The following is a 15665-nucleotide window of genomic DNA, read 5'->3' on the forward strand; positions in this document are numbered from 1 at the left end:
AAAAAAATGTACTTTCATTTGGGGGTGATTTAAATAAAAAATGGGGGACAAACTGCTAAAGTATCGAAATTGATTCAGTGGGGCTTCCCAAGTATGCAGCAGGTGTTTTCTAGAATGTGGCTGGTAGCGGCAGGTGCATTTTTAAAAATCATTTTAGGGACTTAAAAATATGCTTGCACCCATTTTCATGTACCCCAGATTTGATGGGCATAGTTGTTTTTTTTTTAATTTAAAATAACTAAGTGCTATTCTTCACCCCTTCTTCTAAAGCCGCATTTATGCAGCTGCCGCGGCTATTAAAAACCCTGCCTACCTTCTGCAGCCCAAATCGGGGGTGCCCAAAGTGATCCCCTATGTCAGACCATCTTTATGGGGGGGCCAGGATGATTTCCTGAAAATTACCTCGACTTTTCAATACTTACCTTTCCGCCGGGTCCCATTTTCTCCGGATCCTAATTGAATACTGGGATAAAGCGGGCACGTGCCCGATACTTTATCCCAGAAAAAACGGCGATGATGGTCAAACTTTTCGCCTCAAATTGAATACGAGTCTTAAGGTGCGTACTCATGTAACGATTTTTTGAACGATTTGACTATAACGACGTCGTTATCGTTCAATCGTTAAAAAAAATCATTCAGTTCCTGAGTTATAATGAACGAAAATTGTTCAAGCACGCTCCCGTTTGTAGTTCATTTCAGACTGACCAACATAACAATTTTCATTAAGGGAAGGAACATTTTTCGTTCATCGTTGTAAAAATCGTTCATTACACTTCAAAAAATCGTTCACTTTTCAAGGGAAAATCTGACAGATAATCGTTAGTTACAAAATCGTTACGTGTGTATGCACCTTTAGAGTTTAGTGTGGGGAGGGGGAGTATCGGCCTGAGTAATATTAGTGTTCATGTTACAAACTGGCAGGTAAACTTAATTGCATACTGCGAGATGAGAGGTCAGATCTTTGGAGCAGTGGTACCATAAAAAAATATATTCTCTGTGCTGGTGCTATTATAATTCTATGTTGCTAATATACATAATAATTAACTGTTATTTTGTGTCAAATGATTGAAGATATTAACACAATTAGGGCCCTATTTACTACAATCCACATTTAAAATGCAGTTGTAGTGTGATATTTTCACCTAATATCACAGGGAATTATCAAAAATCCCTTGCAGGAACAGGGCTTGCAATAAAGTTGTCCCCGCGAATCCTCTCCTTAGCCTTCTCACTGTATTTTTCGCAAATAATACAGGAAGGTGCCAGTGCATGCGCCGAACGGCTCACCGATCCCCCACTCACATTTACCGGTGTTCCGGTCAGCTGGTCTCCCAGCTCTTGTTCTATGCAGCAGCTGACCAGGGTCACAGTGCAGGAGCCGGGAAACCAGCTGACCGGAGCCCCAGAGGACATCACCGAAGCACTGATCACCGGAATCAGGTGTTTCGTTTTTTTTTTCCAGTGATCAGGATGTGATCTATTTAGACCACACAGCTGCTCACTGGGGCCCGGCTATACTCTGCCTGTGAGACCAGAGCAGGAGTTGGGGAACCGGGGGAAACAATGGACAACGCCATCTCCAGATGTGCCCGTGTGTGCTGCTTTTGGACGTGGACGGCAGCCGTCCGTCTCAGTGGATATTCCCGGCTGTAACACGGCGACCGTGCCGTCAGAAAGGACCCATCTGCTTTCATGCTTTATTAAAAGTGATCCACGACGAAAAAAAACGCCCGGACTTTTGCCGGCCGGTGAAACCCGGCATGTGTGAAATAGCCCTTAGAGGTGACGCTGAGCTGGATGGAGGCACCACCAGGAGATCATTATCATAGCCTCCAACGTGACCCCTTCCTCCTGGTACAGTATGCGCTGCTCCTGGACTTCACTATTAATGGATGATTGCAGACACCTGTGCTGAATCTCCCTACTCACCAATTAATCAGTTCAACACAGGTGGCTGCAATCATTAAGAGTGAAGTCCTGGAGCAGAGCAGTTTGTACCTGGTGGAAGGGGTCATGTTGGAGGGTCTGTATTATAACCCTGGGCTGCTGCCACCTATGGTCTCTGATCTCCACCAATCACTACAGATGGCACTGTCTGTGATAGATGGGATTGCTTGTACGATGTAATCGATGCCTGTCACTACCCCAGGTCCTTGGCTGAGTGACCGTACAGAGCTGGGGAGGGAAGGGACCTGCCAGTAACCACCAGTCCCCTGGGGTCTCTTCCTGGCACGTCACGTGTGCTTTGCCAGAATCAGAGATCAAACGGCACCAGCAAGATCGACCAAACCCGTAACCAGCATGGCGGCTCTCTGACTTCCGCCTAGCCCGGAAATGGAATGGGGCCCGTGTGAGAACTATATGACGTGGACACGTTGTACGTCAGGCCACGTAGGTCTGGCACGGCATAGCGTGTCGTGTGTAGGCCGGGCATGCCGGGAAGTGTAGTTTTCGAAGCGCGACATCCTTATGGAGTTCGCGGAAGAGGGAATCTATGAGGACTACAAGTCCCAGCAGCCGGCGCGTATTTTCGCTCCCAGTAATTGAAGAAGCTGCCGGCTTTGCTCTTTGGCTGAGCGGTTAGGTAGAGCTGAGTACAGTAGCTGCGGTGCAGAGCAGACATGTCAGGGAAGGTGAGGGTCCGAGCGGCCGCCAATGCGGACTCCATGGCCGGGACTGTATCTGTCAATGAGCGGATCCTGAGAGACTGCCACAGCCTGTACACAGACCCGGAGACTGGTGAGAGAGCTGGCTGCAGAGCATCACACCCTGCCCCACTGCAGAGCATTGCCACGCTCCCTGCCCCACTGTAGAGCATTGCCACGCTCCCTGCCCCACTGCAGAGCATTGCCACGCTCCCTGCCCCACTGCAGAGCATTGCCACGCTCCCTGCCCCACTGCAGAGCATTGCCACGCTCCCTGCCCCACTGCAGAGCATTGCTACGCTCCCTGCCCCACTGCGGAACGCTGCTGCACACCCTGCCCCACGTCGGTGCTACAGCGCACGCGTCCCCACTCTGCGGAGCGCTGCGACGCGCCCGGCCCCACTCTGCGGAGCGCTGCGACGCGCCCGGCCCCACTCTGCGGAGCGCTGCGACGCGCCCGGCCCCACTCTGCGGAGCGCTGCGACGCGCCCGGCCCCACTCTGCGGAGCGCTGCGACGCGCCCGGCCCCACTCTGCGGAGCGCTGTTACACACCCTGCTGGTACACACACTGTATATTGCAGACCATTGCTCCCTTTTCCCTCTGTTCCCTTCAGAGCTTTGTTCCCTGCCAATCACTCCATACTGCAGGTCATTGCAACTAGCTCTCACTGTACCTGGCAGAGCTCTGCTGTACCTTTAGCGCTCTAGCAATGATGTGTAATGTGGAGCGTCCTGGCATTGCGCTGTGCACCCGATCTTATACTCTGATCTCTCCCCAGGTCTCATCGCTCTGGCCTCTCACCTGGGCCTCACCTTCCTACCTCCCCGCAAGAAGATCACTGTGATGTTAATGGGGAATCACTCTGCTGGGAAGAGTAGTTTCATTAATTGGTGAGATATGTTGTGTAACTGCATCGCCATCATGGGCATATGTAATAATGGTATAAGCCGAGGTGATCAGCCACAGAGCTTATACATCCTTCTGTATAATGCTGGTTCATCCATCCTCACTCGGAGCTGCCTATATTAGCCCCCTCGCTATTTCTCTCTCTGTGCAGGTACATAGAGGAGCACATACAGAGGACGGGGGTCGCCATTGAGACACAGGGATTCGCTTTCATCACCAGCGGCCGCAAGAGAGAGTCCCTTACTGTAAGTAACCTGTCCTAGCGGGTCTGTCATACGTGCGGGTAGATATTTTGTATGCTGATAACGATACCTCCCTCTCTTCCAGGGAGATGCGACCCTACACTTATATCCTCACTTCAAGCCCCTCCAATCCTTCCAAGGTAAGGGCCGCCCCGCGTGTTCCTGTGGCTCCCATTCTCTGTATGCCCCCAATGTCATCAGGTCTTGTTCTTTAAAGGCCATTCAGGTGATGGTGCTCAAACAGGGTCAGCCAGTCCCGTTAGAACCAGGAGGATGCTGGGTGGATAGTTGGTCCTATCATAGGACCAGATTAAAAGTTGTATGCTAATCCCACCACTACTGCGCCTATGTACGCCGCTGCTATGCAAAAATATGTATATGTTGCAGTTTCCGGGAGATGTATTTACAACGCCCACCTACCGCTTTGCGGATCCAATTATTTGATTATCGCAGTTCGGGGCGCGGTAACTGAGAAGCCGGAGACATTTTCACTATGTATGGGATCGCAGATGCAGGCTGTAATACACTGAAAACATTCGCGACATGCTGGCGCTTTTTTGCAGCCACTCCCTATTACGTCCCCCAAAGGCAGTTTACCAATAATCACTGGACTGCGTAAATAGCATTGCAAATCAGGCCATAGTCCTCTGTCAGTGAGTTTATGACGTGTGATGGATCCTACGGCTTCAACTCAGTGATGCTACTGTGTATATCAGTATGTGGGCTATAGATCTGTTTGCCTCAGTATAGAACCATATTCAATTTTGAGGCGAAAAGTCCGAGGTCGGACTTTTCGCCATCATCGCCGTTTTTTTCAGGGATAAAGTATCGGATCCGGCGAAAACGGGACCCGGCGGAAAGGTAAGTATCGGAAAGTGCTGTCAGTTTTTTGGGAAATCATGCTGTACCCCCCAAAATATGGTCTGACCTGGGGGTGATCACTATGGGTACCCCCGATTTGGCCAGCTGAAGGTGGTCGGGATTTTTAAATAGCCGCGGCAGGTGCATAAATGCGACTTTAGAAGAAGTGGTGAAGAATAGCACTTAGGGTTTTTTTTTTGGGGGGGGGGGGGGGGACTAGTCCAATCAAATTTGGGGTATATGAAAATGGGTGCAAGCATATTTTTAAGTCCCTAAAGTCATTTTTTTTAAATTCTTCAAAAATCCACCTGCCGCTATCACCCGCATTCCAGAAAACACCTGCCGCATACTTTGGAACCTCGCAAGAGCTAATTTCGCTAGTTTAGAGCTATGTCCCCCAATATTTTTTTCACCCCCCCAAAATAAAAGTACCTTTTTTGGGGTGACCAGAGGTTTTTTTTTTTCTACATTTTTGACTCACAATACCTTAGGGGGACATTACAAGGGATGCAGGCTACTTTTTATTACATTGTACCCCAAAACCCCAATTCTGCACTTTTTTTTCACCATGTATTACATGGTGAAAACGTATCCCCGTTTTTTAACAAAGACTTTTCGCACCGGCGAAAAGTCTTTGAAATTGAATACGGGGATAATTGAAACTGGCGAAAATGACGTCATCTGACTTTTCGCTCCATATAGAATATGCCCCTTAATCGGTATGTGTGCGCACATGTACAAAGCGTATGTCTATATGTATAAATAAACTATGAAATCGGTCTCCTGTAGTTACATAATGTGCAGTATATCTTTCCTTCCTCTTGCACTGTATCATAGAACGATATGTGTCACCTCTCGCCCCGCAGGTGTCTCTGAGTACCTCTGCACAGAGATCTCCACCTCACGGCAGAAGAAGTTCAACTTGGTGACCTTTGTGGACACGCCGGGGCTGGTAGACGGTGACATGAAGTACCCGTTTGACGTGAACCGAGCTCTCCTGTGGCTGGGTGAGGGCACTGCGCGCCAGGGTGCAATATCACAATAGCATTAGTACACGGGTGTGTCTTATTACTGCGCCATCGGAGCTGTGTGTGCCAAGCCCCCGCCTGAGACGGACACACCCCGCTGAGCTGGCACTGCTGACTTGCCCGGGTGTGTCTTAAATGTAGATAACTTCAACATTATTATTCTAGTTTTGTTTATAAGGCTTCGCACAGTGGGGAAATAGAGCAGAGGGCACATAAAGGTCCAACTAGCAAAATACACAATGTACAAGAAGCATTAATGCAATAATATGGAATATATAATAAACAAGGACCCGGATAAACCTATAGTGCTGCACATACACACTATGATACAGGGATGCACAGGTGGATGTGGTGGGAGCAGACACATGGGGAGGGGGCCGCATTCTTAAGAGCTTAGTATCTAATGGGGTGAGGCAGAGAGAAACGGTCTATTAGAATGAATATAGGTGGGAGACTGTAAGCTGTGAGCCAGTGGGCTTTTAAGGGACGTTTAAATTGAGGCTCATGAAGAGTCGAGGAGCAACACGGGAGAGGTCTAAAGGCGCCCATCCACTAGAAGACGGGCAAAAGACTGCACGATTACGACACTGTAATCGCGCAGTCGTCTGTCAGTCTGTGATGAGCCTGCACTGAGCGAGCAGTCATTCAGTGCAGGCTCATCAATCATCTGCAAACATGCTCATCCTGACGTTATCGTCAGGTTGAACAGCATGTTTGCCCGATGATAGATGTCTAAACGACCAATTTTTTTAAACTAATCTGCAAACGATCATCGCACGATATCGTTCAATCGCTCAATTTAATCGTCTAGTGGATAGGCACCTTTAAAGGTGGGAGGAGGATGTGGTTATCAGTGGGGAGTTTAGATGCTGGCACACATCAAAACAAAGCGGGCAGGAAGAAATGAGAGGTGGCTGAGGGCTTTGAACTGGGTTGTGTTAGGGAACATGTAGCCAGTAAATGGCCAGTACGGGTTATGTGATGCTGATTATTCATGTCTGTAGCTACGGTTAAGCTGCAGTAGAAGCTATGATGGGGCGGGTGGGATGCAGAGAGCACAGGACTGGAAGAGTTTCCCATACAGAGAGGTTTATATTTCTATGTTGGGTCAAGATAAGGAGGATATAACTTATTCCGCTACACACATACCCTACTACATACTCTAAATCCTCTGCTGTCTCTTTCCTATCCAATACAACTGTAAGATACCGGGGTAAGGGAACCCCGCTTCCCAAGTCCTGCACTTGCTCTGTATGTCACTCACCGTGTACCCACTCTGTCATTTGCTGGATTACTAGTAACATCACAGAGGTATGAGGCACAAGGATCCTAGTGCCTCAGTGGTGTCGTTAGTTCCTAATAAGTTAGTTAGGCTACATTCTCATGAACATTGGCTGTTGTTGGAAGTACAGCCAGCGAGTGGGAGGGTGGGGGTCACCTTGCAATGAGAAATGGTATCTTCAGTAACCAGTATCTGAGCTTCTGTCCATGGGGTTAGCGCGGCGTTACCCTCCTCTGACCGATATGTACTGACCGCAGTGTCCGCCTCTCAGGGGAGCTGTGTGACCTGGTGCTGGTTTTCTTCGATCCAATGGGTCAGGCGCTCTGCAAACGTACCCTGGACATTGTGGAGAAGGTCAACGAAAATCACGGGGACAAACTGCGCTTTTACCTGAGCAAAGCAGATGAGGCCGGAGGGGAGAGCGACCGGCAGGTAAGGAGCAGCCATGTTGTACGCTCTATTGACGGCATACATCTGAAATACATGTATGTTCATTTATTACTTACATCTGAGTATTGCCTGTGCTTGTAATCAGTGGGACTTCTTTGCTAGGAACCTACAGTAATGCGACGGATACCCAAGACTTCATACATGTGTTATTTATTCAGTGCACAGTTACAACATAGGAAGGAAGCTTGTTGTAAGTGTTCAGGCAGTGCAAGGTTACATCTGCTTATTAACATAGAGTGCGGTCGGGCCCGATGAGCCCCCTCCCCCCTTTTCTCCAAGGCCTTAATAATCAAAGAAACATACGGGCCGCATACTACACTACAATCCCGAGTGAGGCTAGTGTGTAATATTACAGACCCTTTTTATACCCTGGGAGAATGGTGGGGGGACATTAGTGACCTTACAATTAATATGCACAACTTTATATTATACATGCATTAGTGCTCTATTTATTACCAGCAGGAGGCACTATTGCCTAAAGTATAGTTATTAACAAAGGGATAATACATAACTACTGTCCTATGCATAATAACTATGTACTATAAGCAACATTTAACAGGTGCATTTGTTGGTGTATTGTAGTGTTAAGACAATGTATTCCGGGCCTAAGGAAGAGGCAAATAGACACCACCTTGCTGCATCTGCGATCCGAGTGTACGCTGCCTCGGTTCATCATTGCGATCTTCGCCACCATCGGTCACGGCGGTTGCTCCTCTGGCAAGGCTGTGTAAGCCGAAGCTTACCTCAGCCTGGCCGGTTGCTGGCAGTTTGCAAGGCCAGGAAATCGGCGTCCACCGAAGCAGACCCTGGCCTTGTCCCTCCCGTAGATCCTGGGCGATGCCCATATTTCTGGGAATGCTGGCCAGCCACTGCCCCGCTCCGCCCCCTAAATGCAGCCGCATGTCAATCATGCTACAGCTGGGGGGGTTCCGCAAGTGAGATCACAGGACCCGTTCTGCACATATGCAGACCGAAAAATGTCACAGATGTACGCACGCCATCGGCTTTGCGTACATCTCTGACCAGGCCCCTATGTTCTTAGGTCTTTTGGTTAAAGTAAGACAAAGGCATTATGCTGATGGATGGTCAAAATATAGAATAAAGGGCACATTCCATTGTCCTTATCCCATACTAGTACAACTGGTTCGCACAAACCATCAGGATATGTGCCAGAAGGCAACTTTTTCGTATAGACATGTAACAGACAGGACAAATCGTCTAGAAATATGAGGCAATAGTCACATAGCTGTTATTAACCCATACTGATACTGTGCTGCTCGCGATTAGGCCAAAATACAGTGATTATAGTATTATTAACCACTTGCCTGGCACGGGCACAATTTCCTGACCACACCAGTCAGTTCTTCATCTGCTCTGGTCACAAAATATCGACAAGTCAGATAAACATGAGGACGGCTGCAGGGAGAGAATCTTCCTGCAGCTGCTGCTCTCAGGGGGACCTTCCGGTACCTCTGCCTGCCTGTACCCTCTCCCCCTCTGTCTGCTGTGCTGTCGATCACTGCTGATCGGTCAGCAAAGCAGGACCCCCAACCCAGCGGCTGCAAAGATTAGCAGCCGCTGGTAAAAAGTAAATTGACCTCCCCCCTCCCCCCCTTAGTGTACCTGGTGCCTGAAACCGGTCTCAAATTGAAAGTTGCGATGTTTCTGATGCTCCGATGGTGGTTCCGATGTTTTTTGGGGGGGTAAACTATTTTATTTTTTTATTGATTTACAAATCTTTAATAAAAAAACCCCTTTTTATATGAAATCATTTTGGATAATTCACACCTAATTCACTCATAAAAAACACCCGGACAATTTCGGAGCGGTTTTTAGAAAAATAAATAGTCTGTTAAGAGAGGAGTCAGATGATGCTACATTTATATCTGCCACCTTCCTGGGTGCTGCTGTGCTGTCCAGGAGAGATGATCCCACTCCCTGACCTGGTACCGCTGTCGCTTTGTGGCCAGAGCATGACCCTTTAAAGATGCCAGGGCAGAGGGGTCTCCGTAACAGCACGGCACTGTGTGGTTCTGCATGTCATACACACGGAAGGCTGACACTATATCGCAGGCAGTTACCTTGTACAAATGCTCAGGTGTGATCACCGTGACTGATGCGTTTTACCTAATTTTTGGTCGCTGCTTGCCCACTGAGTGCATGGCGCAGAAAATGTAACAATCCAGCTATTGCATAACGTATGTCTGCGCCCGCAAGTGCTTATGGCCATGGCAGCCAAATCTGCAATCTTATGCCAATGCGAGTAGTTTGTACGGCTTCATGCGTACAGTCGCACCGCCCACCGTCTTTCCGTCCGCAACAGTCTTCACTAGTAACGACATTTACACCTACCGCCGTGCCAGGTGTTAGAGAAACAGTGTTCCCTTCTCCGTGCGCACGCTGGCAGGGAAGCCTGGCTACATGCCCCAGGACACTCCTTATCTCGGCGTTCGCATGATAGCCGCCAAGTCTCCTCCCTGAGCTAAATGGCCGCTCTCGTATCCTCCGACAAGGTGCATATGCGTGGTGCTGTGAACGCTCTGTCCGCAAATATTCGCAGGATGCATCCGTATGCTCACGCCTGGTCCAGCGCATCCGCCGACTTACTTTTTACCGCGCACGTGCTGTATGCTGACATCCGCAAGATCTCTCTGCATTTCCCTCTCTGAATCAGGCCTGATATCCATAATAACGCAGTAGGACAGTGTTGGCTAACCTTGACACTCCAGCTGTTGTGGAACTATATATCCCAGCATGCCCTGCCACAGTTTTAGCATGCTCTAATAGCAAAACTGTAGCAGTGCATGCTGGGTTATGTAGTTCCATAACAGCTGGAGTGTCAAGGTTCGCCAACACTGCAGTAGGAGGCTGCATCTATATGAAATACACTTTCCTAATCCATCCTGAAGGGATAAGTCTAGAACTCACCATCTATGCGTCTCACTGCAGAATCTTATTTGGTCATCCAAGGTCCATGCCCCAGTATTGTGTTCTGCCATATACAGTGTTTCTGATCTGTGGCACTTCCTGGTGGCGGTCAGTGGTACTGCAACATGAATTTAGCCTGTAATGAAATGGACCAGCCACCATACTAGTGGCTCCTATCAGCCCTCTGTTTTCTGGGATACCTGATTCAGTCCTGGGATCCTGGTGCCGCTTTTGTAGTATGTGCTTAGAGAGGAATTGTCGGGGAACAAGTAATTGGGGGTTCAGCAGCTCCTTTTCGTCTTCCAGAGGGTCCTGATGCAGATCGTCCAAGAGCTCTGTAAGAGGCCCGGATTGAACAAGTGTGGCTTCGACATGCCGACCATCTACATCCCCAACCCCAACAAGGTGAGGTCCGACAGTCTGTCACATGCTAAAGCAGAGCTTATCCTGATAATACCATCAAGGTGCAGCTCGCACTGTTGGAGTAATATCCCTCCAGCACAACCATTGTCACAAACCTGAACCTAGTGACCCCCCACCCCCAACTACTACTGTTACAGTGATTCTGTAATAACAAAGCCTTCAATGCCATCTGTAGCTGCTGTATGTTGCCATATTTCTGTGAAGTTCTGTCTCGCAACCAAGAAATCAGCTCTCGCCAGCATAACTCTACTGTTAGCATCAATGTATATGTTATATATGCTTTGTGTTTTACAGTTGGCAAAAGCTGAGATTGTAGAACTGAGATGTCCCTATGTATTAGCTATGTATGGATGGAAGCGATTGGTGGCAGACAAAGTGATTTAATTGATTCCCCCCCCCCCCCCCCCCCCCCCGGCCACCAGCTAATACTAACCACTCTCTTCCAGCCAAGCCGCTGTATTAATCAGATCGAGGACGTGTGCAAGGCCATTGAGAAGACCATTACTCAGACAGTCCAGACCACCCTCAACACTCTAGGGAGAGACTCCCAGAAACTGACTGAGAGCATCGAGACCAGGCTGCGGGAAGACGAGTGAGTGAGGGGGCTGCGACGTTGCCATCGGTAACGCAGCCACTGATGAGTTCAGTCCAGCTCTGCTAGATGATAAGGCGTTAAATCCCCACCACAACCACATGAGTGTATATAATAATATATCTCCTTATACTGTGTCCGTAACTCTCTGTACACACTGTCATTGCATTTTATAGCAAACGGCAAATGTTGGTCTCCCATGGCGGAATACATGCAGTTTGTCAGCAATCAATAAGTACAAACTATACGTGCATAGGAGAATGCCAGTGTTACATCCTGTTCACATATAATTTGTCTACATATTGATAGATGACAATCTGACTACTTGCCCCCGTGACCCATAATCCTTTGCCCGGCTCTGATGCCACCATTGGTGGTGCTCCTCAGTGGTTTAGTAGTGGCCATGGGCATCCATCAGTATCTGCAGGGGATGGGCTCCGGCATCCGTTCTGAACCTACTGGTGTTTCTCCTCCACAGGGAGACGGTCTGGAGGAATCGGCGCGCCCGCGTTAAAGGCTGCCTCTTCGGCTTGTCCGGTTTCCTGCTTCCGGTCTTCATCTTTGCCTCCGCTTTGTTTGGTTCCATCTCCCATGAGATCTGGACCAGTGTCCTGGGAAAGTCTGGTGCGGAGACCCTGGAGGTCTATCTGGTGAGGATGAGGAGAATCTCTCTCTGTAATGTGAAAATAACCAGGTGTATTAGTCAGCCGCCTGTGGTGTATTTGGGGGTGGGGGAGCTGTGTAAAACATGAGCCAGAAGTTTGCTGCCCTCTTCTTGTTGTGCAACTTTATTCCACCAAAGCCGACCATGGCTGAGAGCTCCGAGACTCAGTACAAGCTGCTATATATAATGTTATTTATTTCCCCATCTCCTATATACCTAACTCATGTCTTTCACTCCATTACACTCTTCCTCCAGTCGCCCCTCCTTACGCTGTGGTCCCTGGTCCCGGACGACTATGTGGGTTACACCTTCCTGGCGCTGACACTGCTGGCCGTGGTGTTCATGCTGCTGGCACAGAGATGTTTCAGGTACCCAGCTCTTGTATGTGACGCTCGGATATGCTGGACACTGTAGGGAGGCCATATGAAGATGGGCGGTAGAACTGCGCTCTCGTTGACCAGGGGGTGGTGTGTTGTGGTTTCGGGGTGCTGCACTTTTGTGTGGGAGTACCTTTTCTGCACTGAAAATGTATGGGGGTAGGGGGGGTAAGGTGCGCTCTTCCTCCTAGTAATGGTGATGGTGATGACTTGTGTGTGTTTGTTAGTGGTGTTAATTAGAATGTTTCTTCTGGTGGTGGTGATGTTTATGGAGTGAGGAGGATGTGATTGGGTATGGAGTGTAGTTTGGAGTAATGTGAAAAGGGGAATGGAATAGGATCAAAATGAGGCCAGCGAGGCACAGTAATTTTGGGCAAAATCTTTTATTGAATAGTCACAATGCTGCTCTGTTAAGATCCCGGGCAGGTGGGTGGGCTTCAGTGATGAGTGGTGATGAGACTGGGGAGGTAGGTGGACCCTTCACTGAACCGCACGGGAAGGAGCCCCCTAAAAGGGTCCACCTACCTCCCCAGTCACCATCACCACTCATCACTGAAGCCCACCCACCTGCCCGGGATCTTAACAGAGCAGCATTATGACTATTCAATAAAAGATTTTGCCCAAAATTACTGTGTCTCGCTGGCCTCATTTTGATCCTATTCCATTCCCCTTTTCACATTACTCCAAACTACACTCCATACCCAATCACACCCTCCTCACTCCATAAACATCACCACCACCAGAAGAAACATTCTAATTAACACCACTCACAAACACACACATGTCATCACCATTACTAGCAGGAAGAGCGCACCTTACCCCCCCTACCCCCACTGTAGGGAGGCCTGTTACCCCTATGCTACCCTGTTGTACAAGAGGGATGTACTTAGCACGCCGGCAGTTACTGACCTCTCAGAGCACCAGAGGCCACAGGAGATGCTGTTTGCTCCTTTAAAGCGTAATGCCCATTACATTTATTTTCTCACTTAACCTTGATTGTTAGTTATATAGACTGAATAGTGACCTATCCTTTGACTATGCTTACATACTCTGTGCTGCTTGTGAAGTGAAATAGAAGTGAAGATCGCAGGACTTGCAGCTCTGCCCCCTGCCTAACAAAGCTGGGCTGGATCTGACTGCTCACTTCTCCGAGCCTCAATATTATGTGCTGTCTGTAATATAACCTCACACTATAATACTGTATTAGACGTGTAGTATATAATGCAGGGAGGTGCCGCGTACAGGAGACGTGTGTCTACATCCATCAAATAGTTATTGGGCAGAGCGGAGCTGGAAATACTGTGATCATAAACTATAAAGGGGGGGAGAGAAATAATAGGGCAACACCAATCATGTGACAGCAGTGTGACCAATCATTGGATACCTTTCCCATACACCCCCCTCCCCTTACTGCTCACTAACTTGAGTTTTGCTTCCAAACTCTCCGCTGTGACTAGGCCCGATACAGAGACGGGCGCCATTGCACAGCCATTGTATGTCTGTGCTACAATATGCAAAAGCTGCAGGAGGCGTCTTATGTAAATATACTCCTTCTGCCGACCTCTGCGATCTGCTGCAGCCGGACACGCAGCCTTCGGATCACTTGCGTGACCGTCGGGCATCTGAGTGACCCTCGTGTTACTGAATGTCCGGTGTAATCGCACTGCAGAGGCCAGAAGACTCAGACCCCGGCCTTTGCACGCCTTGAAAATGGGGCCCAACATGTCCCCTTTTTCAAGAACGCAGCCCGTTATCCCTACCTGTCAGAGAAGGATCGTTTAGGGGGCACTGTGACCATCGGCACAGACACAGATTTGCTTGTGCACAAATCACAAAACATCAGAGTTGGATAGAAACCATCGGGTTTGCGTACAGCTCTGCATCAGGACCTTAGTGTAAACTCTGGGGGATATGTATCAAGCCTTAGAGAGAGGCAGGCAGACACTGGTTGCTTTAAGCAACATTTCCGTTTTCTCTCTGGAAGGCTTGGTACATTTCCCCCTCTCTGCTCTATCTGCAGCTAGAAGTGTGACTTATATTTAATCTATTCCTCATGTCTCTCACAGACCTCTGTGCATGTCATTGTTCCCTTCTGCTGTGTTACTGTCCTCATTACTCTCTTAGGACACATGAGACTCTGAGCAAGAAACAAAGGCGATACCTGCTGGACCGCCAGGCGTACGTTAGCGAGGTCGTGGCGCAGAGACAGGTGAGTTGTTCTCCAGGCTTTGCCTTTTCCCTGCCTATATAATGCTGGTTCTAGGCTGCAGCCTGTGCTATATCTATGGCCGCTGAGTGGCTCTGATGTCTGCCACCCCTCTCATTGTGTCTCTTCCTCTCTCTCTCTCCCTAGAAAAAGCTGTATGAGGATTACCTGCGTCAGAGCGTGGGGGAGCACGACATGAGCTGACTCCTGTAACACCGGAACCATTTATCCTGCAGTGACTGTAACCTCAGGCCGGGCACGGCTGACAATAAGCTCAACCTATGGACACTACGACACTCCCCGTCTAACCATCCCAACCCTCCAGGGTGGTCTTTTCCCGATACCCTTCTTCTTCTTTTTTTTTTTTATATCTATAACCCCCTCCCGTGGTATTCTGCTGTTATGTTTACTCAACAATTACATGATCGGTGCCAGCTCTTTGGCCGACTAGGGCTTCAATGAACCATTTCTTCACCCACAAATGGCTACCAGAGACCTGACCGCTATTGTATTTCCACCGGCAACAGACTCTTCTGCCCCTCACCCCCAAAGGATGTGCTTGTACTTTACACCCATAGAGCGGGTGTGTTCGACTCTCACCCACCAGCACAATATTTGGACTGCTCCTCCTAATTTGCATTTTAATGGAGGGGGCGGAGCTAGCAGGCTGCATTGAGCAGACCCGCCCATTTTCTGGCATCCTGTGCGCGACCGTAACTTTATTGTCCATCTTTTCAAGAAAAACAAGACAAACGAAGGGTCCCGCTGTGTGTACAGTGGTACTGAGCGCTGTTTCCAGAAGCTGTGAATGAGGGAGGGGGGGGGGGGGGACTGGGACTGGTAGCCACACTCTTTATAGATGTGTTTTGTGATATACAGATACCTCCTGTAGTGCCTTTCTCATGGTAACAATGTACTACATGTAACCAACACTGCCAGTATTGTGAAATGGGGGTACTCCCACCACGCCACATATTTGTAATAATATGCCGGCAGCCCTATAATGTGATCTTAATCATGTTCTGCTTTTGTACAAAAACAATAAGTTATTTTCACTGC

The 15665-nt window shown here is 48.8% G+C and overlaps 1 protein-coding gene across 1 annotated transcript; it reads left to right on the forward strand.

Moving 5' to 3' along the window:
• Window positions 1-2446: 2446 nt before the first annotated feature.
• LOC148476870 (uncharacterized) lies at window positions 2447-15665 on the forward strand. The gene is made up of 12 exons (XM_088457521.1): window positions 2447-2739; window positions 3426-3537; window positions 3705-3798; window positions 3881-3935; window positions 5523-5663; window positions 7238-7398; window positions 10651-10749; window positions 11214-11359; window positions 11838-12009; window positions 12279-12391; window positions 14525-14609; window positions 14754-15665. Exons 1-12 carry the CDS (start codon window positions 2622-2624, stop codon window positions 14808-14810), a joined length of 1353 nt encoding a protein of 450 aa, XP_088313647.1. The 5' UTR covers window positions 2447-2621; the 3' UTR covers window positions 14811-15665.

The sequence above is a fragment of the Taudactylus pleione genome, unplaced genomic scaffold, assembly GCF_031769625.1.
Source record: "Taudactylus pleione unplaced genomic scaffold, aTauple2 ptg000762l, whole genome shotgun sequence".
Taxonomy (NCBI): Eukaryota; Metazoa; Chordata; class Amphibia; order Anura; family Myobatrachidae; genus Taudactylus; species Taudactylus pleione.